Source organism: Bacillus rossius, chromosome 17, assembly GCF_032445375.1.
Source record: "Bacillus rossius redtenbacheri isolate Brsri chromosome 17, Brsri_v3, whole genome shotgun sequence".
Taxonomy (NCBI): Eukaryota; Metazoa; Arthropoda; class Insecta; order Phasmatodea; family Bacillidae; genus Bacillus; species Bacillus rossius.
Window position 1 is genome coordinate 1,989,701 of NC_086344.1, and position 25,117 is coordinate 2,014,817.

Here is a 25,117-nt window from a genome sequence, read left to right on the forward strand (position 1 = left end):
TCTAGTATTACTGCGAACTCTATTTGTAGTGATACAGTTTTTTTTTCATGCAAATGTACAAATTTACATATATATGTACATTTATATGATTATTTTCATTTACAAAAAAAGAAAACGTAAAGACCGAATAAATATTTTGTGTCCTTCCAACAATTTACTACCTTGTTGCATGAAAACGCTCGTAAGTAAACAGATTACTCGAAAAAGACCTAAGTACCCAGTAATTAAGAGAAATTTCAAATTTGCCAATAACAGTCAAACAATATAAAAAAATTTAAAAATTGTATTGCGTAAATATCTTATATTATATGCACTATAACAAACACTTATCTCATCGAGTTTCACAAAAGTTTTTAGTCCAAGGATCAATTATTTTGGTGAAGATAAGTATTTATTTAATTACTAGACCTTGTTAACAGCCAGAGCGGTGCTGAGCATTTCACAACCCGTCGTCATGACTCAGAAATGTACACTTACCCAGACCGACGAGCTTTTTTTTGAAAATTATAGTCACCACTTAAACCTCGAAGGGTAAACATACGTCCTTGGCGTCTGCGTCATGACGTCATGAAGCTTCAAGGCCAACCAGGGTCGTGTACACAGGCAAGCCTTTCAGTAGCTGGAAACTCTGAAGAGCACCGGACAGCGATTTTTTACTCAAGGACATTAACATTAAATGCTAATTTTTTTCTTTATCCAGCGGGTACAAGTCTGAACAACCTCACAAGTGACTGCTTATTACGAGCTCAATGTCGTCAAAAAAAAATCACTTCCAATGAAAACCAACTTGGAAGTTAATTACAATTTTGAATATTTTTAACATCTTTGAGTATTTTAATGATAATAAAAAAAAAATAAAACTTACAGCTGTGGTATAAATTATAAATAACAATTTTTACTAAAAATTTATTCCTTAAAAAAAATAACCTATCTCAACTTCAAGAAAAACTAAAATGATGAGGAGTGTAACCTAAAGTTCAGTAAACTACTCACACATTGTTTTAAATATTATTAAACTACGCACACTGTATACATGTGGGCAATAACACAAAATGCATTGGTCGAAAAAATTAATTATTCAGCTATCGGCCACGTTCAAAACACGAATCTCACTCGGTTGAAGTCCAGGGTATTCCCACCAGCGAGCGTACCGCGGTGAGATTTTTTTTTTCCCCGAAACAATCTTAGAGACCAGAAAAATTCGCGGTTTCATTTAGGGAGAGGCTAGAATCCAAGTGCGTGTAACTTATTGCCGCTTCAGTGATTGGAACACAGTTTTCCTGAAGGACTGTGAGCCAATGAATGACCCTCAACGTAAGGAGTATCGAATCACAAACATCCCAGTTAACAGGTGTCACGAGTCAGTAGCCAATGAGCTGGTGTAATGTTCCCGAGTACACAGAGGATCGTGTAGTCTATCCTGGAGGTAATCGAAAACACGAATTTTTCCAGTCTCTAACGATCATGGTACAGTTACTTATACTCTCAGTCCTGGTGTGGAAATCTTCCCTCAGTTGAACAATAACTGCACACGCTTTTGTTTACAGTGCTTGCGCCTATTGCTCGTTCAGACAGGCCTGAGCTGTGTGCAAGCAAATAAGTCGCGGGCCTCGTGGTGCGACCGCCAGATCCGAGCATCGAACCGTGGGTCCGCAGAGAATCCCACTGCATAGTTTTGAAGTAAAGATGTAGAGAATTCTATTGTAAAGTTTTAAAAGTTAATATGTATAGAATCACATTGTATAATTTTAAAAGTTAAGCTGTAGAGAATCGCACGGCAGAGTTTTATAGAGAAGATGTAATATAGATCTTTAAAATTCACGTTAAATAACAAACTGTTCATTTTAAATAGATTTCAGCTCAAGCAGCGATATAAAGTGGTGCAGAAACTTTGTGTGTCGATATAATCCCCCCCCCCCCCCACCCTTCGGTCAACATGACCGGGTAGCATCCAACAGACCGAAAGTCATTTGACCAAACATTGGCTTAAAGTCTCTTGGCAGAACCACCACTGGCAGAACCACCGTCGGAAAAACCATTGACGCACAACTGTCCCGCTCTTGCAATCATGGTGCAAAAAATCAAATATATAATTTAATTTTTGACGTGATAACGTCTTATAAATCGATGAACGCCGGCTGCACGCACGAAAAATTGTTACGTTTCGCCTGAGCTGAGCGTGCAAGAACCGGCCAACCACCGTGCGAGAAAATCTTGTATAGTATCAAACAGGTTAAGCCGGGATTTTTAACTAATTTTTCGTGATTATATTTAAAAAAATTATTTAAATTACATTTTCTAAAACTGTAAATAATATTTTGAAGTTTAAAAGTACTCAATTTTTCATCAATGTTTTCTTATGGCGTTATCACGTAAAATTATCGTCCGTAAACCGACTTTACAGACAACCCCCCCCTTTTTTTTAGTTGATAATCTCATGTATGCATCTATATGATGTGTACTACTCGTTGGTAAATTTTCTTTTGAATTTGAGTGATTCATTTGACCGCTGTGATTTTTCAAACCTTGCAGTCTATAACAACCCTGGATGTACATGTGCGCAAAAAAATATACAAGTTATGTTCAATGCGAAGATATTTTTTATACGAATACTGTTGGAACTACTAAGAAGTTCATAAAATGTACCTTATAATGGCACCCTAAGGAATGCTGCCGAATAATACCTAACGGAATAAGAGAGATTTAAAAACAGGCTATTTTTTTCTTGAAATTTAAAATTTTTAGAAGTTTTTGTTTTTAGAAATGATTAATACCTATTCATGCAAAGTTATTTGTGCCAGGCAGTAGAATATGTACATGGGTAACGATCTGTGCCTTATTTGTCTGCAGCCGCCTGCAGCCAGAGTAATGACAGGGCAAGTTCTGGGAAAACCCCAGCGCTCACGTAACCGACGCTGTGGCACGCGATGCCTTTTCCTCCCGTTAATCTTGTCCTCCTGGGATCACCCAGTGGAAAAGTCCTGGTGAATACTGCAGTGCAGTTTTAGTATCTCCAGTTATCGGTTATTGCTAAGTAGTGAAAGTGTGAATTTTTGTGTCTCATGAATAGAGACCTGCAAAATTCGCGGTTTCGATGGCCTTCAGGATAGACTGCACATACCCCTGTACACTCGGGAAAATAACGCAAGTTCATTGGCTGCCGACTTGTAAGTCGTCTCAGCTTGTTTGTCTGTGATTCGATCCTTCTTTGGTTGAGCGTTTATAACTGGTTGAGATTCGTCCAGATGAACAGTAAGCCAATAGCAAAATTATCTAAGAGGTATATGTGTTTGAATTCTAGCCTATCACCAAATGAATCCGCGAATTTTGCAGGTCTCTACTCATGAATAATCTACTTGAAGACCATATCGTCTTTTCGTAAGTTTTTTTTTTTTCATTTACATATCTATTTTCTGATTACTAATGTATTCCCGGTTAATATTGACACTGACCTGTCAATGACTTAACTGAGTAGGGGCAGTAATTAAATTATGTATTCATCTAAACAATTCGAAATAATTACATGTGACAGGTAACCTTCTAAAATCGAGTAGTTATTACTTTTTTTATGTTTAGGACTGAAAATGCCTACAAGAAGGGCCTTAGGAAAGTTTATTATGGAACAGAAATCATTTGAATTCATATTATGAAGAAGTGAATCAAGAATTACAGATGGAATGATGAAGAACATTTAAAGAAACTGTTAAATAATTTTTATTTTTTTTACATAAGTAAATGGAATGAGTCCTATCGTTCAAAGAGAAGATTAGGAAAATATATATATAAAATCATGGTTAGATAATGAATACATTTTATCTCACTTCAGTGGGACAAGAGAAGAGAATGCTCCATTAACTAGTCCGGTGAAACGTGGTCATTCAGGGAAAAAAATGTTCGAAGAAGTTTCAGAGCGAACAAAAAAGAAAATTGTGAAGGGTGAAGCCAACCGATTTAGAATATTTTGGATGACTTTTTGACAAATGTCATCATGGTTTGTTGAGATTTTTTTTCGAAGTAGTTTTGTCCTCAAGCACCCATAGTGATTTTCAGTTAACCACGAAGAAAGGGCAATCGTGCTGGATCAGCACAATTTTTACAGAAGAGGAATTATGTCTCCTCGATGAAGACGAACAGCTGCCAAAATAAAGGTGCAGATATACACCCGAACTACAAAAAAACTACATGAAGCCAAAAAGTTGGCCTATAATAATATTATTGCGACCGAAAGGTGTTGCGAAGTTCCGCTACAGGATTTGTTGAACCACGTTGCTGGCAGGATTGTCGAAACTGTCGGTGAAAGTTTTCAAGGAAAATATTATTTAATAAGTGAACGGAGGTTTGATGGCTCCTCAGAATACAGACCAGGCTGGGAAGAAGAGGAATCCAGGGGCGAAAGCTTTTTTCTGTCTTCACTTGTGCCTCTAAAACGCGTAGGAAAAAAAAATGGTGCCATTTGGGAAAATCCTTGCCCGAGTTCCACTCGCTTTTGTCGTCCTTCCTACAAGGCTTCACTTTATAGAGGAGACAAAACAGGTTATCTTTTCGGTGGACCAAGATATAACAACTCAAATTCAGAAATTTGTACCATTTAAAGTCAGAGGAGTAGAAATGGACTTTCAAATGTAATTGACAATGATAAACGGTAAGGTTTTGTCTTCCTTAGCAGGGATCAGTACGTTGCAGTGTCCAATCTGTAAGCAAAAAGCATGAGGTTCGCCATCTTGGAATGAGGCCAACCCTACAGACGAGGCCGCTTTAAAGAGTATGGAATGTCGCTCCTACATTCCTGTATAGGTACGATTTCTGGAATTTATTGGCCATTTCCTATATACTAGGTAAACAAAAATGGGTGCGTGTACTTATGTACGCGCGTGAGAAGTTATACTTCTTTGGCATCATTAAAAAATACTTTTTAATTGCATGCAAATAATTAATTACAATAAAATGGTAAAAGGGCAGGAAAAAGATAGTCAACACAGTCAATAAAGTTCAGTTTAAATCTGAAAAATTAAATAAATAAAATTTAGAGAATAATAAATATATATGACATAATTTGTACTAAATATTATAACATTCTTAATTTTAAATATTTATTATTGATTATATAATATTTTAAAATAAAATAAATAAATGTAATAATAAATTCAAAAAAATGATTTAAGTTAATTCATTTTTTAAATATTTATTATTTTCTTAATTTAATATTCACTTTTCATTTTTATCAAAAAGTTTTCATTAAATTTGTTCATTTAATTTTATAAATATTTATTATTTATTCAATATAATAATAAAAAATAAAAATTAATATTTTAATTTGATGTTCGATTTTAATTTTTTTCACAAATGTTTTATTAAATTTATTTCTTTATTTTTTAAATATTAAATAACCAATAATAAATATTTAACATTAATAATTTAATAATATTTAGTATTAATTATATTCAATAATAATATTTCAATTTATATCAATAAATAGTACATACGGATAGTTAACCTCAATTATATTGGAGAACTTCAAAAAGTATAAAGGCACACTTTTTTTTTACTAATATTTACGAAAAAGTAAATAATATTAATCAAAATATTCAATTTAAATCACTACGTACTGAATATAATTTATTAGCACATATATAATTCACACTTGCATGAAACTAGAAACATGTGGATAAATATTATAAATATGACAACAGTGATCAAGAGGCGACGAGCGTGCCAACATGCGCGACTAATAGAGGTTCTTATTTCTATTTTGTTTGTAGCAAAACCACCGGCGGCAAAACCCACCGACGGCAAAACCACTGGCGGAAAACCCACTCTCGGCAAAACCCACCGACGGAAAACCCACCGACGGCAAAACGAAAGTCCGTCAGTTGGCTTTTCGGTTTAAACGACTGCGGCTGCGTTGCGTGTCGGTGCCACGTGATCTTTGCAACTGGCCGCAGAACAACATTTGTGCAGAGCTCGCTGGTTGGCTGGAAGCACACGCAGCATATCGCGAGCTGAAGGAGCCCGCGCCTCGAGAACGCCTCAGTTCGCAAAACCCCGGATTGCCTTCCGCGCAGTTGAACTTCACACGATGTGCTTTCAACTTAACAACTATAGCACGGTGTTCAGGCAAAACCCACAAGCATAATAGATAGAGACCTGAAAAATTCGCGGGTTCATTTCGTGTTATGCTAAAATTCAAATAAGTATACCTTAGTGCTGCTTCTGTCATTGGTTCACTGTTAATCTGGAGGACTGAGGGCCAATTAGAGACCCTCACTCAATAGAAGTGTCGAATCACAGGCCACCCAGTCGAGACGACTCACAAGTCAGCAGCCAATGAACAGTTGGCATTTGCCCGAGTGTGTAAAGGATATTGGAGTCTATCCTGGAGGTCATTGAACACGCGAATTTTTCCGGTCTCTAACTATAACACGTTGTTTAGGCAAAACCCCACAAGCACAATAGCTTTCTTTTATTCCTCTCAATATCTTCATATCTTATTTTACTGACGAAAACATTTAATATTTTTCATAGAAAACAAGCAATATCGTTTATTTTTCCGCTGCTTCCTAACATTACCAGAATTACTTACGTATTCTTCTAAGTCTTAAAAAAAATCTGTTTACACAAGTAAAAAATAACATAGAATCTATTATCAAACTTTTGTTTACTATATTACACTATAAAGACGGAATCCAACCTCACATGCCAAAAATAAAATAAAAACTTTACATCAGCATTTCAATAACAATCAGGAAGATTGGTATAATAAAAAGGTTAGCGATACAGGATTATCATTCGAATAACTAGTTGATTCCCTGACCATAGACACATTTCCCTGACTATTCCATGATTTTGTTTCACACAAATTCAAAACTACCTGCCTATAACAAGTATTACGTAAGCTGAACATGTCAAAAAATTACAAGAAAAGGGCCTTTGACGCGTCGAAGAATGAAATAATAAATATTATTTCCATAATAACACCACAAAATTTGTTGGCAACGGATTCAATGGCGTTGTGGTTGTGTTATTTCAATTTTCAATTTCTCAAACATATATCGGATTATTATTTAGAAATTATCTGTATTCCAAAGGTTAGTTACTTGCTAGTAATTTGTTTGCGTCCGGTTGGTGAGACTTTATATGCCTGTTTCGATTATCAGCCGGGTCGAAGATTATCTCTTTGGGAAATAATTTCCTGGGTTTAGTGGGGTCGGTACCACAACGCCGAACGTACAATAACGCCGAATACCATAACGCCGAATGCCAAATTGACCGCAACGCCGACAGCTATAAAACTGCTGTGTACCACAACGCCGAAATACAGTAACGCCGAAAAATGTTGCCGCGGGGAGGAGGGGGCCACAGGAGCAAAATGAAAAACCGCTGAATGAATTTGTGTGTGTTTCTTAAATGCCACAACGTAACCTAACCTAGGCTAGCCTAACCTAGCCTAACCTAACCTAACCTAACCTAACCTAACCTAACCTAACCATAGAGGTAATATGGGTAGAGAGAGCGTGACGTCACAAATGCGTGTTCAACATGGTTGGCTCGAAAAACACGTGACTTAAGGACGATTGCTGTTGTTGACATATCGCATCGGGGCGAAAATACGTGTTATGTGCTAATTTTTGAAAATGGTTCTGTATTGCTGTGCGTTTGGATGCAAGTCAATACACCATAAAGGAATCCCGCTAAGTTTTCACAGGTAAATATGCTTATTTACGTGAATATTAGCATTAAAAGTACGCTGGTGTTTGGTACTTGAGAGCTATAATTGGCTTTTTATCTCTCAATTTTAATCTTTTTCAGTTTTCCGAAGGACGAAACCCGTAGAAGGTTGTGGGAAATCAAAGTAAGACGACAAGATTTCAAAGTAACTTCGGCGACAAAAATATGTTCCAAACATTTCGAAGAGGAGTGCTTCGATAGAGTGAAGTTTGGTGGTACATGGCTAAAGAACACTGCAGTTCCCACAATTTTCGATTTCCCTCCGCATTTGCTTACCACTCCAAACCCGAGGAAACCAGTCAAACGGTTGTGTTGTAGAGGAATGTCACGACACTAATGGAAAGAGAAGTAAACAAGGTTATGTCCGAGATACGACAAAGGCGATATACTCGTCCGAAACGTATGTGTCAACAGAGGCAGAAGGTAAAGAAATACATCTCTTAAAAAAGTTATAATCATATTTCACCTAAATGTGCAACAAAGTATTGCATCCACTTGGTGTGTAATTCATTTCGGCTAGTGATCTCCGGATAGTTAATTGAATGCAGCATTGTTATACATTGATATAATAATGCAACACAATGTTGTAACCTAGCTATTCTATTTTAGTAAGTTCTAGGCCTACACAAAGCAATATTTTTTAATTTATTTTTATTAAATTCCTAAATAAATTTGGAGTACAAGTCTTATTGGATGTAAAATAAGTCAATTATAATAATAAAATTTTATATATATATAACATCAAATAGGTAAGACAGATAAGTAAGATACAACATACAAAACAATATAAGAGTATACCTAAAGATGTATAAGATAAATTAGTACAAATGTACAAAAAGAGTAATAATTATATAAATAAACAGACACGAACAGATCCTTTGAGAACTCCATGGTAAATGATCCCAGTATTAGAAGTTGAATTTGTTCCTGTCATGTTATCTTTTGAAATTACACTTTGTATTCTAGAATTAAGGTAAGATTTAAGTAAATTATTAAAATTATTTCTTATTCTATAGTATTCCAGTTTTTCAATAAGGATTTCATGATTTACACAATAAAGCCTTGGGTAGGTCATAAAAATGCTAATAACATGTTAATGATTATTTAGAGCTAAGATTTCCGTGGTTAGTTTAAATATTGCATTATCAGTAGATTTATTCTTTGAAAGCCTAATTAAGACACAGTTAAAGTATTATAATGCATTATATGTTTTAAAAGTCTGGTGGACTCAAGGAACAAAATATGTGTTACAATTTAAAAACAAAGAACATACATTTACAAGTTTTTGGAACATTAATTAAATTATCCTTAAAATAAAGAGCATCTTTCTTCTTAAGTAACTGTTTAACTACTTTGCAGATTTTTTCGATTAACAAGTTTTTTCCAGCCATGTTTGGTAATGTATTTTCTCTCAAATTCCAATACATCCACCAAACCAACGTTACTATAACTAGGTACCACAAATTAATTGGACTTACTGTTTTTGTTTAACTTCCTTATTGACATGTGACTCAAATTTCAGTTGGTGCTGATGTAGGATACCCACTACTACTACAACCTTAGTTTGAGTGAGTCTTGGAAGTTGCAGTTGTAAATTTCTGAGGGCATTTTAACTTTCATTATGACTTTACACCTAGAGTAAATAATATACTATGCTTATCAATTAGTATTACATCCACAATTGATACAGTGAAATTGTTTAACAAAACTGGTGCACTATTGATATTTTATTGATGACTTTCTTTATGAGTAGGCTTATGATAGTAGTGTTTTAATGCACACACGTTAGCCTATACTGATTTCATAGAGTGTGACTTGATATGTTTTGTAGAATTATGCATAAAAAACTATCTATCTGTGGCACGCAATTGGGTTGTGGACTGACTGGTTGCCATCCCCTCTTCTTCCACTCTATCCTCCTTCGCAGTACATTATCCTTTATTATGTCCACTAATGGCGTTCTAAACTTGTGTGCTAAATTCATGATTATCATTATATAATAAATTCTATTTTCTCACTGTCCTTGCTACAATGAATGAAAATTAGTCCATTTAACCTCTGTAATGTTTTACCAGATGGTGTCAACTATCATATAAAAAAAATTATTTAATTTATGTCACTTCTGTGTAGTGTCTGTTTTGTGTTATTTGATCGAGATGTGAGTTTTGTGTTCAAATTGTGTGTTGAATATTTTTTCATTAGTTTTTGTGCTCTCAACAGGTGGCACCAGTTATGTTTCTCCAAGATACCATTACATTGGTGACTTTAATGAACAGGATATTCAGTCTTCGAGGAAGGCCAAGAAGTTTCTTGCTAATGTGAAAAATGGACTAAAGAACCACAGAAATAAGTGTAATGCACTGAGGATGAGAAAAAAAGACTTGTGAAGAAGTTTACAACAAAACCACTACGAAATTGCAATGCATTAAGCACTAGCCTTTACATTAATCAGTAAGTTCGGTCTAAAGTCATAATATAACTTTTGCATCACAGTAATGCAACAGTTACACAAAGCAATATTATTTTAATTATTTGTATTACTTTCCATAAATATATTTGTAGTACAAGTCTCACTGGATGTAGAATAAATCAATTATAAAAATGTGCACAATTCATACAAAACTAATTCACAGATTCACACACACAATACAAGGCATAAATAAAACGTACACGTGGAAATGGTGAACTGCGCCATCACATCTATTCAAGGGCGCCCATAGGATAGAGGAGGGGGGGGGGGGTTAGACCTTCAAAAAGTGCCAAAAATTACTAAAATTTGCCAAAAATCCTCAAAAACACATAAAATTTTTTTTCCTGAAAGCTAGGGTGAGGGGGGCATGGCCCTTCCCTGACCATGGGTAAGGGCGCCCTTGTATTTATTACAGTGCATTTTAAAGGAGCACAATTATTCAATAATCTACCGCAGAACATTAAGGAAATAAATTTTTTTCAACAATTAAAAAAAAAATGTTTTTAACTTGCTACTTCAAGAATGCTAATACTCCACAGCAGACTATCTAAATAGAACAACCTTAACTTCCACTTTATACCTACTTTTATTTTTTATTATTTATAAATACAATTTCAATGTTTACGAGATACAGTACACTCCCGATTATCCGCGAAATTAAGTGGCAGGGCCACAGCGGATAGTGAAAATCGCGGATAATCCGCAAAAGAGCCGAAAAAGGGAAACAAAAAAGGAAATATTAATTTCAACTTAATATTCTAAAAATTTATTTACAGTAAAAGTTACAATTTACAGAAAAAAATATTAAATAATGCTAAAATTGTAGTATTTTACTGAATAATTCACATACAATACATTTCACTGATGTAAACATAAAAGTGCTCGGTACTTACTTTGTAACAAGGATACAGTACATACTGTACGTACTCAGACACTTCATTAGACATTAAAAAGCACAACTCTTAAAATTTACAACTTTTTGAAGAAAAAAAAAATCAGTCACTTGCTTTTGTTTCTTACTTTGGAAACATATTTTCTAAATTCTTGATTGAATTTCCGTAACATAAGTTTTTCAGCCAACTGCGCATCGTCGTCTTGTTCCTCTAAATAGTGAAGCAGTCCAACGATGTGTTGCAAAGCTGCTTCGTGAGTCATCTGCGCCTTCGCACTGGGCTCGCCTGTGGCGTTTTACTGTATACTGCACACAATACACTCGTCAGTAGAGTTCAAATTTGCTCACTTGTAATAAAATACAGATTTACATATGTACTGTATTTTTTTCGTAGCATGCGCGGATAATAGGGAGTTTACTGTAATTCGTAATTCATATCTTGTACAATATTTGTCTTTACTGTATTACTGCTTTAACTTTATGCATGTAGTTATGTTAATATATGTTTTAATTGTATTGTAAAATATATAATTGTAACTGTACTACTACTGTTTAAATTGTAGGGCCTAACTGTATACAATTGTATTATTGTATCAAGCCTATACTTCTACTTGTATTAATGTTTCTGCAACCATTTTGTGTTAAACTTGTGTCAACTGTCAAATTTAAAATTTTATCTTTAGAAGCTGTATATGTACCTGTAACACCAGTTTTATTATTTTTTTCCCATGTCTGGATTTTTGGTATATTTAACTTTTACTGTTTGTATGTTAAATTATATTTCTTGATGTGTCCTATACCATTTGTGCAAATGTCTGTATGTTCAGATGGACGAAAATAAATAAATAAATTAACAATTATTTTTATATATACACACACACATATGAGGTAAGACAGAGTTTCATTTGTATATGAAGTAGATTTTTTAAATCTTACTATATTCCACAAAGTCTTGATTTTATTTGAAGAGTTGTTAATGTTTTTAGTTTTTCATTTTAATTTATATATTTAATTTTTTAAATTTTTACTATATTTTTTATAATAAATTTTATCTTCAAGGAGACCCATATTTATAGATTTTAGATATGTCTCTTTTAACTTGACAAGATTTAATTATACCCTTTGTTAATCATGGACAGTGATGTAGCCGGGGGGGGGGGGGTTACAGAACCCCCCCCCCCCACTTTTGCCCTTCAGGGTTTTAAAACAGTAAGAACCAGTGAAATCAAAATAAGAAAATTATAAGCAATACATAAGGTTACATACACAGGGATTAATTTGAAAGTATTATTGTAATCCTCATAGTGGCCTACAACAATGCATCCCTCCCCCTCTTCCCACACAAATTCAAAATATAAAATGTTTAGCTGTCTTTTCTCTAGCAAAATCACTACTTTAATTTATGTGTGTAAGTAATGGACTTCTATACGTGAATTGTTTCCTAAGATGTTAGTGTGACAGAGTTTTATTTAACTAAATGAAAAATATGTAAACAAAACTTAACCCACCCACCCCCCTTTTCATGAAAAACTGGACCCCCCTCCCATTTCACAAAACGGAACCCCCCCCCCCCCCCTTCACAAAATTCTGGCTACGGCCCTGCCATGTATTTTGATATATAGATTTTTTGGGAGTACTACAGTATTTTATGGGGCAACAAGCATTGAAATGAAATAATACAATCTTTTGAAAATTGTTATAAAGTGTGTAAGAATCAGATTCAAACATTAAAGGCTACCAAGATTTTGACTAAAGAAAATTATAGTAGTTTAAGAGAGCTGTCATATATTTGTTTATATCTAACTTTTGTTATAGACTTATTTACATTACTTAAATTATAATTTATGCTCAAAACCTGTGGATCATGTTCAGACTGACCATTTAAAATAAATGAATGATAATTTTTAGTTATTATTAAATATATTACCAATAGCTTTTGCTGTTGAGAATGTTATTATATTTGGAAAATTACCACATTGATCATACTGTACGTTAAGAAAAGAAAATTTAGCAATTTTTTGTGAGTACTTTCCACCATATAATTCACATTAAATCACCTCACAAAATAAAATCAAATTTAACTGGAAAAAAAAAATATATTACATCTATTTGCCAGTAACCCTGCTAGGTGCTCCCTGCTATCCATCACAGAGAGGTGGGTGACAGCACCTCTAACATTTTGATTAATTAAATTAAGATTAATATTATTTAACTTATCTTAGGAACTATTTATTTTACTCATAATTTCAAAATTATAATCAAAAGTGGTTTCTATTTGATTTTTTTTTGTAGAATCAACCCAGTTACTCACTAACCTATTTAAAAGTTATAATATTTTTGTATAGTAAGTATTACAATTTAAAAACAAAGATCACATGTACGTTTACAAGTTTTTTGGAACAATCATTAAATTATCATTAAAATAAAGAGGAACATCATCTTCCTTCTTAAGTAACTGTTTAACTACTTTGCTGAATTTTTCACTCAAGTCTTTTCCAGCCTTATTTAGATAAAATCCATGCTTGGTAAAATATTTTCTCTGAATAGCACATCTTACACTCCCAAAGGTATAAATACTCTCATTTGATGATCAGCGAACGCCTACAGAATCGTTACGTTCATGCTTTTGTAATTACGAATCTGAAACAAACTTTGAATTCCCGCTCAAATTATCCTTAATTCACGTGATATGTGTTGACCACACAGTTATACATGTCATGGCATAGCCAACGCTCCCTCTACCTATTATACCTCTATGAACCTAACCTAACCTAACCTAACCTAACCTAACCTAACCTAACCTAACCTAACCTAACCTAACCTAACCTAACCTAACCTAACCTAACCTAACCTTTGTGGCAGTCCTGCAATGCCATTTTTCGGCGTTGTGGTAATTCGTCGTTGTGGTACACAGCAGTTTTCTAGCTGTCGGCGTTTTAGTCAATTTGGCATTAGGCGTTATTGTACGTTCGGCGTTGTGTTATTTCGGCGTTGTGGTGCGTCCCCGGTTTAGTGTTACACACAACTCTGGCGAGCACTGAGAGACTCGCTCACATTATCATCATTATTGTTATTTTATTCTCTGGTTGTGCGTTCTGCACGACGGCTGTGCCTGCGAACTGCAACCAGGTCACGTCCGCGCCGGGAACAGCCGGCGGTTCTGTCCACACCGGCCGGCGTGCCGTTAGGACCAAACAAACCCGGGCGTTAGGAGCGACACCCAGCCACCTCTAGACTCTCTAATAGCCCTCTGTGGAAGCACATGTACTAGTGAAGAGAAGCCCAAGATGTACATCGAGTTCTGTCCCTGCCCGAACACGCCCGAATATTCACCTTCGGCCAACCTCGGGATTTGTTTTATTTCTGCGCAGGAAAAATGAATTCAAATATTAAAAGTGGTCGGTCAGGTTAGCTACATTAAAACACTTTAAAACACAAAGGACGGTTAGTTAGGTTAGTATAGCTACATTAAAATAAACAGAGAAATATAAATATATATATATAAATAAACCCGAGGTTGGCCGAAGGTGAATATTCGGGCGTGTTCGGGCAGAACTTGATGTAAATCTTAGGCTTCCCTACTAGTGAATGGGCGTAGTCAGGATCTGTTGAAGAGGTGGTCTGAAGGAAGACATATATTTGATAGACATGTTTTCACGGAGTCTTTGTTTTCAGCGGGAAGGGGGGGGGGGGGTACGGACTATCTCGCAGTTAAGGGGTTGCCTCCCACTTCAGGTCATGATTTTATATTTATATTAATCACCTATCAACTTTTAGACTTTTTCAATTGTTTAACTTTCACGAAATGAAAAAATATATACAGCGCATACTTTTTGCATAATTAGCTGCCGAAGTTACATTTTTAAAGTTTTTGGGTTGTACAAATAAGGAGAGTTTAATTTATTGCAGAACTGAAACTTTTTTAGGTTTAACTGCAATGCCACTGGCTACTTCATGATATGGTTTGCATTTCTATCATAAAAACTCATTTCATGTATCTTGGCTGTCAAAAACATAACAAATTTTGAGAATTTTGAAATGCCAGGTAAAATTAATTAATAGTTTCTAAAAGAAGATAGAACCATTTCTTACATATGGGCCCTTAAGAAGAAACACTTTTTTTATGGAAATTAAAAGAGGCGTGAGACACCCTGCTTTCTTTTAGAATGTAAACAATTAGGGCATTTAACTAATTATGCCTTTGGAAAAAGAATCTCAGACGATTTGAGTGCAACAGCCTGTAAGTGTTCTTTTTAATTGCAAACAACTGCATCACAAAGCTGAACGTTACTTTAAATTGTGTATTCAGGATATAGTAAGTTTGCTTAATTATTAACTTTATTCATAATAATACCTTAAATATGTTTCACATCCGGTTGAATCTAGTTCGCTGTTTTGGGAACTTTAAAAACAGTTATTTATTTCGAACGTGAAATGTTATGTGTTACTCAGATTTAAATTAACCGAGCGTATTTACCCTCAATCGTAAAACTCTTCAATTTAAATTAAATACTGTAAAAATTTTGTCTACTCAAAATCTTTCGAAATCAATTTCTTATTGTTTTACCGAAGCTAAGAAAGCATGAGAACAAAAGGTTGTTTTTTTTAAATTATTTCAATATCAAGAAAACCGCTCATATTTATCAGAGAAACTGCGACACTTTCAAAAAAGAGAGATCCGCTCGCTATCAAGTTAAAACAGAAACTGAGCCTCGCGTGTGTAAACACGTTGATTGTTTTCTATTTCCCGGACACGTGTTACAGCTTACAGAAACCTGATGAAACCTGTTCGGGTCGAGGGAGTATTCGGTGCTCCGCTGTTCCTATTAGGTACCGAACAGAAACCGAAGCACCGTTTCACACTTGTCGGCAGCGTACCGAATACGAACAGAACCGAATGGAAAACCGCATATTTGTGAAACAATCCTTAAGAGTGAGCCAATGGCCTCGGCAGAGCAAGAGCTTGTTTGCCTCAAGGGCATGGTTCATATTTCTAAAATGGTATTGTTCTTTACTTTTTTTAAAAAAATTATAATATATAATATAATAATGTTGAATAAGCTCAATAAGGTTAAGGTTTGTTTGTAGGCAGTATTTACATAATTATTTAAGTCGTTTATCAAAAACAAATACACGAACTTATACTTAGTGGTATAATATGTTTTTAAATTTTCCAGGTTAATATTTTAGTAATTTCATGAAAGAATGACTTCTAACGTGTTCGCAAACATTATAGTATTTACCGTTTAGTGAATTTCAAAAATAAGGACACTGTTTTTAATAAAATACCATGTCGAATATCAGTTCCAAAGCAAGGATAGGGAAATTTTTAAGTCTTTTTCGCTTTTGTCGTATCGGTTTCTGTTAGTTTAAAATTTCCGTTTGTTTCATGCAGTCATCTGCGGGTGATGGCGGCGGGAAGCCTAAGATGTACATCAAGTTCTGTCCCTGCCCGAACACGCCCGAATATTCACCTTCGGCCAACCTCGGGTTTATTCATATACATTTATATTTCTCTGTTTATTTTAATGTAGCTATACTAACCTAACTAACCATACATAGTGTTTTAAAGTGTTTTAATGAAGCTAACCTAACCGACCACTTTTAATATTTGAATTAATTTTTCCTGCGCAAAAATAAAACAAATCCCGAGGTTGGCCGAAGGTGAATATTCGGGCGTGTTCGGGCAGGGACAAAACTTTATGTACATCTTAGGCTTCTCGATGGCGGCAAGCAACGTTCACGATTCAGGCAGCGAATTCTATCGGCGGGTGTAGAAAGTAAGTGTGTTATTCACGTCTACAAATATTTGGTATAAACTTAAAATATATACATATAATTGATTTAAATTATTTTTATGAATTCTACTTTAAAATACGTGGCTGACTTATGTATTATAAGTTTATTTGCAACATGAAAAACATGAGACATGAATTTTCTCGTTACCGAGGTAAAATTTTTACACATCACTAGAGACCTGCAAAATTCGCGGATTCATTCGGTGATAGGCTAGAATTCAAACACATATACCTCTTAGATAATTTTGCTATTGGCTTACTGTTCATCTGGACGAATCTCAACCAGTTACAAACCCTCAACCAAAGAATGATCGAATCACACAGACAAACCAGCTGAGACGACTCACAAGTCGGCAGCCAATGAACTTGCGTTTTTTGCCCGAGTGTACAGGGGTATGTGCAGTCTATCCTGAAGGCCATCGAAACCGCGAATTTTGCAGGTCTGTACACATCACTGACTCGCTCAGAGTTTTTATTATTTTTTTTTTTAAGTACAACTGGACACGCAATAAGGAACGATTACCCCAGACAATGGCTGGTACAGGGGTATGGCTGGCGGGTCGTCGCTGAAGAGAAACAAGCATAGGTGACTTACCGGCGGGCGCCATGTTCACGTCCTGTCTGCGCGGTGGCTGCGCGCGCACTGAGGCGGGAGGACAAATGCCGACGCAGGGACAAACCGTCGCAAAGGCCGCCGGGAGGAGTTCCCAAAGCGGCCGCCGCGAGCGCTACCGTCGCGCCGACCTACGATTCATTTAGCCCGCGTCAGACACCCGTTATGGGCGTGCTAGTGCGTCTCCGGATGTTTTTGACGTGAATACGTCTTCAAAATTGCTTCCATAGTAGGAGGAATTTCAAAAAAACGAATGATAACAAAATCGGGGGATACAGTTTGATGTGGCAGCTACATATCAATCATCTCCATACAAAATTTTAATCACACCACTGGATAGCTAAAGGATCAAGGAATTTGTTACGCTAAGTGAGGACTGTGACGCATCGCGCACGGTGGAAGGGGAAGCGTCGCCATTTTGAGGTCATTTTTGCTGCGTTTCGAGATTTCCATTTAGTATAACTTTTGACTCCGAGAAGCTACGACGTTCGTTTCGGTTTCAATCGTCAGCTCTTGTTGAAATCCAACGATTGCATGTATAAAAGAGTGTAAAATAGTTACAGTGGATATATATGGTGTTAAAAAATAAAAAATTAGCGTATTTTATATTTTGTAAATAAAATATTACCTGTTACGTACACGTATTCACGTACATCACAAGCCCCATTTTTGTTTTAGAAGGAAACTTATCTACAGCCGGAAGGGGCTACGCTGAGGCGATGACTATAGCGTAACAAAAAGTGCAACGCTATGGCATTAGGACCGTGTCCAAATTCGTCTGGACTATATATTCATACGTACTCGCCTCTGGAAGTGAAGTAAGCAAGTCTGCGAGTAAACGAATTTGTGTACTTTTCACGTACTTCGTGTTTATGAAACGTCGCCTTTAAAATTAAAATAAATTGTAAGTTATATCTTATGTAACATTTAAGTAATTTAAAGACTTGAAGAATAATTTCAAATTTGTGCTTGTCTGGTATTAATAAATTTATTAAAAAACAGATTTAAACAGGTTTATAAAGAAATTTAAACAAATAGATGCACATGCATACAGATCGGAACTACGAAACAAAAGCAGAAACATAATCTAAACTGTCGTAAATTCGTGTGATTCTGATGAAATTTAAAAATAAAAAAAAATACTAATTTCAATAAAACATTGATTTTCCAATAACATTTATTTGTTGAGAATAATAATGTAAACATGCTGTTCGGCTGGTTAGTACGGTTTGAAAAGACGAAACACTGAACAATTCCAGATTCGTCAAGCACACCACAAGGTCAAGTGAAGTACGCAGGGTCAGTGGCGTAGCCAGGATTTGTGTATGGGGGGTGGTTAAGAAGCATGCCCCGCCCCCCCCCCCCCCCGTATTAAAAAGGGTGATCCGGGGTCTTCCCCCGGGAAAATTTGGATTTTAAGGTGTAAAATAGTGCAATTTTAGCAGTTTTCGGTACTTAAATTTAAATATTGTAATGGTAAAAATTTTATTAATTTTTAATATGAAATTTGTTTGAGTGATGAATAAGAAATTTAATTAAAGATTTGGTGCTGGGGGGGGGGGGGGTTTGAACCCCTAACCCCCCCCCCCCCCCCGGCAACGCTCCTGCGCAGGGTCACAAGTACATAGCTGCGTACTTGAATTCAAACACGACCCAAGCTCTCGGTGGTTGAGGGCGACGAGGATGTTGAGCGCCCCACTCCTCCACTCTCAAGCAAGGGCTTGTGGAGCGATGACACATTACTGCATATTCTGTTACGCTGTAAACGACAGATTTATTTAAAATATATGTTTACCTACAAATATACTATGCCTCTATGTGTGATGTTTCACTTATGTCTGCTGTATTACATAAATAAAATTCTCACAACTTTTTTAAGGGTAGGTTTCTGCATGTTACGTGATCATAATTAAAATTGAAAAGTTTATTTGGGTCTTCTTCAGTTATATTTAAAATACGTTAAAATCGTGGAATGTGTGAATTCTCTACAGACTAATTTTTTTGTTTAAATTCCTAACAAAAAGTGTATTGAGCGAGCAGGACTGATCGGGGCTCTGTGAAGAGTACTCTCCTGCTACCTGGAGGCCAAGCACGCGCACTACAGAGAGAGAGAGAGAGAGAGAGAGAGAGGGAGAGAGAATAAGAAAGAGAGAGAGAGAGAGAGGGAGAGAGAATAAGAAAGAGAGAGAGGGAGAGAGAGAGAGAATAAGAAAGAGAGAGAGGAAGAGAGAGAGAGAGAATAAGAAAGAGAGAGAGGGAGAGAGAGAGAGAATAAGAAAGAGAGAGAGGGAGAGAGAGAGAATAAGAAAGAGAGAGAGATAGTGGCAGTCTAAGGATTTCATCTGTGTGTCAATATAGCGTTGAAAGGCCACTTTAATTTTCATCGCCAGGGAAAGAAATTATTAAAACGTATTTGTAAAAATTTTTATCGATGTAAATGAACACAACCATTAGTTTAAAAAAAAAAAATGTAAACTTCGTACACATCTCAAAGTAACTCCTACGACGTGGACGTACACAATTTTTTTTCACAGTGCTTAACATATTAAGGATAACCATGATAAAGGATCATCATAGTCCATATTCCATAAACCATAGTCCATAGTCCATAGTTCATAGTTCATAGTCCATCGTCCATCGTCTATCGTGTATAGTCCATAGTCCATCATCATCATCAACCTCGTGCACGAGGGCGACTTCCACCTACACCTGACTCACTGAGTTACTTGGTGTTTCTCACGGCTCTGCGATTCTGAAATTATGTGTAACTGCCTTCCGCAATCGAACCCAGGACACATAGGAATATGAACACGTCAGCCTGAAGCTACAACTTTTGAGCCAGCATATCGGACTTGAGAACAATATTTCAACAGGGTTTAATTTTTTTTTTTTTTTTTTTTCAAAATCCGTGGTACACGTGTCACCGGGTAACAGAACACCACTAGACAAGCACAATTCACCATAAATATATGCTCAGAACTTAACCGGAGAAGCGCTACAGAGCGGCACATGCTGTGTTATGAAAAACGAGAAACACTAAGGAGACGGAATGGCAGGACACCGAGGTAAATTAGTTGAGAAACTATTTTTATCACTGATAACTTTAGCAAATCATTTAAAGCCACCTTTATTCACATAAAAAGATAATTTTAAAAAATGATAAAATGATTCAGCGGTTTATAAAATGGTCATTATAATGCTAAAAATAGTGAATTTACTGTATTGCTTTTTTATAATATGAAAATTGAAATATTACTTTCAGCTATTATATTTTTGTTGATGATGAACAAAAAATTCTCAATATTTCGCTCACTAACATATTAGTGTCTTTAATCAACAAATTTCAACTATGCCTGCCATTTCTAAATCGCAAAAACTGGTCACAATTGCGGCTGCCAACATGTTTTATGTTTCATACAAAAGCTTCCAACCACACAAATACCTATAGCAACGACTAACCGATGCTGTGGCCACCAGGCCTGTTTTGCGGTGCCAGCAGCAAATGAAATCCACGAGTAGTAAGTACATCTTGGTTCCTACCTGCCATGGAGTCGGAGCGTGGTGCGAGATGCCAACCGCCATATTTTGTTGCGACGTCAAGGGCGGCCATACTCGATGACCTCGACCTTTTACCTTGACTTTGACCTCGGAAACTATTTTGAATATGCCATTTTGCTTTCCTGCAATTTGTTTTCCGCATTTTTTTTTGTTGGAATTGAATCCCCCACACTTCGACGTTGCACGTTTCCATACGGCCGACATCTTGAAAATCCATAATTCTAGTGCTAAAATTTAGAAGAAATTTTTAAATTGTAAAAAAAAAAATAACTAAATTTTAAAATAAAAGCACGATTCAGGTACTTTAAAAAAAATTATGTCATCACCGTTACAGTCTTCGTTACTACCGCCATCTTGAAAATCTGTAATTTTAATAATATGATTTCAAGAAAAAGTTTAAAATTAATAAAAATTTTGATTAGTACAATTTAAATTTAAAAAAACCTATTCCAAAATTTTGAAAATTATGTCGTCACCGTTGCACTCTTCATTACGGCCACCATTTTCAAAATCCATAGTAACAATTTCAAAATTTTGGAAAGAAATTTTAAAATAATAAAAAACAATTTATATAATTTTAATAAAAATTTTTAATATTATGCCATTACTGTTGTAATTTTCGTTACGGCCGCCATCTTGAAAATCTGTCATTTTAATACTAGAAATTTAGGGAAGAATTTTAAAACTAACCAAAAATTCTTGAATTACAATTTTAACTAACAAATGTACTTACGTCATGAAGCTCTAAGTTCTCGGTTCGAAACAGTTGATGTCATTAGAGAAAAAAATGCGGCAGATTCTTCCTCCGCGGAAGCCACAGGCACACTGACCTCCCACCCCTAATGCCAAGGCATATATTTCGTCAGCCAGTATGAAGACATGGCAGCCACGTTTTTTTTTTTTTTTTTTTTCCAGTAATCTTTACAAGGAGCGCTATTGCAATGCAGTACACACGCCATCGGCTAGAGGGTGCTGTCACCATATTAATTTAATTTTTACATACTAGAGTACAATATTGTTTATTACAGTCAACTGTCACGAAATCCGCCATCTTGTCGGTCGTCTTGGTTGCAATATTAAAAATGTGTAATTACTTAGTTAGAAATTCGGAAAATATTTCAAAAATCATCCAAAAAATCAGTAACAAAAATAATGAGGGATTTGTTCGCGTGCAGTGCTTGAATGGATCCTTTACTGATAAAAAAATGATATTAATTTAATATCACATTCATTAAAAAAATACTAGAACGACAAAAAAAAATTACAAAAAATATATATTGCATAATATCTAATCTACTACAAGAACAAAAAACAAACCACTACCATTTCTCGATTTCTACAGTCGTCTTAGAGTACGCAGCAAGTCCTTTACATATCTTGACATAATGGTAGTGGTTTGTTTTTTGTTCTTGTAGTAGAGTAGATATTATGCAATATATATTTTTTTGTAATTTTATTGTTTTTTTGTCGTTGCAGTATTTTTTTAATTAATGTGATATTAAATTTACATCATTTTTTATCAGTGAAGGATCGATTCAAGCAGTTCCACATGCCAGTTAGTTGATTACCAAATTTTTCTAATATCACAGTGATTAAATTTATACATGTCCCAAAAATTTTACAATGCACAAATACGAAAACAAGTTCAAATATTCTGACAGCACTGTGATGCATTTTTCAATTTCCAAATTGAGATTAAAATTGAAAAGTTTGAGATAGCTCCGCCAAAAAATAAACTTTCATAATACGGCATGATTTAAAACATTGTTGAGGTTATCTGCACAATTTTTATTTTATGGAAGAGAAAAGAAGCATTTTCTGTCCAATACTAACCCTCCAACTCTACTGTAAAATATATTAGAGATAATTATTTTACAGCGTGACAGGGCCTTTACATACACTGTTGACAGAACAACCTTTGGCATATGTTTACGTCGACAACTGGAACCACTTCTGAGTACTGTAAAATTTGTGTTGCATGATAAGTCTATAGGCATGTTACTCATGCATATCCAAATAATTTGTGCATTAAAAGCATATGAATAATACAGAGATTACATAGAAAGTTTTTTTCTCCTTGGGGGAGGGGGAAATTATATAAACAAAACTGATGTCCCAGGCAAAACTATAACGTGCATAACAGGGTTTCAATTCAGTTTGCAAAATTTATTGCAACGCAGCCAGCATAATATTTTTTTAAATCGATTTCCAACAGTCAATTGTCATGTCAATAACTCCACAAAAAAAACATAAATGGCCCAGATTACACCTGTTTGCAAATGACAACACATTAGGTCGAGTAGAATATATTCCGCTTCTTATTGATTTATTAATTTTATTAGTTCTGCCAAATTTACTAAGTCCAAAAAAGACTGGTGCTATTCAAATACAAAAAAAAAATTCAAATGTGAATGGCTGACACGGATATCAAAGAACGTTACGTTACAAAAGCACGTTACAAAACAAATATAGTTTACATAAAAAAGAAAATAGCAAATATAAATAAAATAGTAAACATTACATCGATAGTGTTAGTCATAATTAACATTACCTGGTTACGTTAATATTATTATTTATAGTATAATTTTATTATTGACGTCACCAGCAACTGACGGTGTATTAAATATTAAGCGCTAATAGAAAAATGTTCAGTTGTGTAGTCAGCAACATTCTTTGTTTTTTTTTACTCTCTTTGTCAAGAAACTGAGAAGGATTCAAATGATTACACAGAACGCACTTAGAGCACATCGTCTTATTCATGCAATAGGCTAAACTTGATGTATTTTATTCGTCTTGGTTGTAAGTTATGAACTACACAAACTATTTATTGTTTATACTCTTCAATCTTTGTTAATTTAAATATTATTACAAAAGAGAAATATAAAAAAAAATCATTTTTACGTTTTGAGTAATCTTAAGATTGTCTTTAACTAACTTGCAGAAACCTATCACAAATATTTAAAGACTTAAGACGGAATTACAATAGTCCGTCGCATCCGTCCGTTATCCATCCGACACTCTTTCGTCCTTCAACGGCTTGCATCCGGCCAAGCAAATTACATCTTGACTTTTTAATCCGTCTGTATGAACATTTCCCCCAAATAACCGCTGCCAACAATCCATGTTTATCTCTCGGAGATTCGTAGAGATGTTGGTTGTTATTTTATGTAGTGTTTATGTATATGTATTGTATTAGCATTTCCTCGGAAAATTCAGAGTCCTAATTAAATTGTTTGAACATGAGTTTTAATGACCGCAATGTTGTTGCTATACAAAACATATGAACGACCTGAGCAATCACCAGAGGCCTGTATTACGGTGACAATAATTGACTGTCGCAGCCAAACCCATAGATGTAATCCATCCGTCCGTCCGTCAAAGCTATAGATTTTCAAGTTTTCTACGGACGGACCAATGGAATATATTTTCGGCCAATCAGATTGGCTGCAGGTCACGTGATGGACGTATTCCGACTTCATCTTGTGAAAAAAATAAGTATGCATATATCATACGAACACTTTGCTGCACAATACACGAGCTACGTGCGTGGAAAGATGAAGGCTCTTGGATGACGGATGAAAGACGTAACAAGAAACCGAGGTAACTGAAAAAAAAAAACAGCACTGACTTCATAATAACAAACCTGTGAAGATGCGGATGCGATGTTTGACGTCACCGCAAGGGGAAATCAAATGGAAGGAGGGGGGAAAAAAACTTAATTCGAGGTCCCGGAAAATTTTCCATCGTTCGTCACAACGTTTCGTCGTTAAGTTCTCATCCCACCGTGCATATCAGTGACTGCGAGAGAGAGAAAAACTTCGGTTAAAAAACACGTCATTATCAAACCATTTTCTTCTTTTTTTTACGTTCCATCTCTTACGTCCTGTAACAACAAGGTCGATAAAAAAAATTGGTTGTCTGTAAAGTCGGTTTACGGACGATAGTTTAACGTGACAACGTCATAATAAAACATGAAATCATTGCATACTTTATTGAATAAAATTGAATCATTTTTATTGAATTATCACTATTTTGTATGGATACCAAGAAGTAGTGAAATA

General features: G+C 35.2%; 1 protein-coding gene across 3 annotated transcripts in view; it reads right to left on the reverse strand.

Annotated features, from left to right (window-relative positions):
• Positions 1-25,117, reverse strand: part of LOC134540764 (alpha-tocopherol transfer protein-like) — a 146,561-nt gene that overhangs the window by 34,897 nt on the left and 86,547 nt on the right. The window contains exon 1 of one of the 3 annotated variants that reach the window (XM_063383677.1): positions 17,481-17,564. The exons of the other annotated variants lie outside the window; for them this stretch is intronic. Coding sequence (XP_063239747.1) covers positions 17,481-17,493 — 13 coding nt within the window. The 5' untranslated portion in view covers positions 17,494-17,564. Of the gene's footprint in view, positions 1-17,480; positions 17,565-25,117 lie in introns of those variants that run through there. 3 annotated transcript variants of the gene reach the window in all.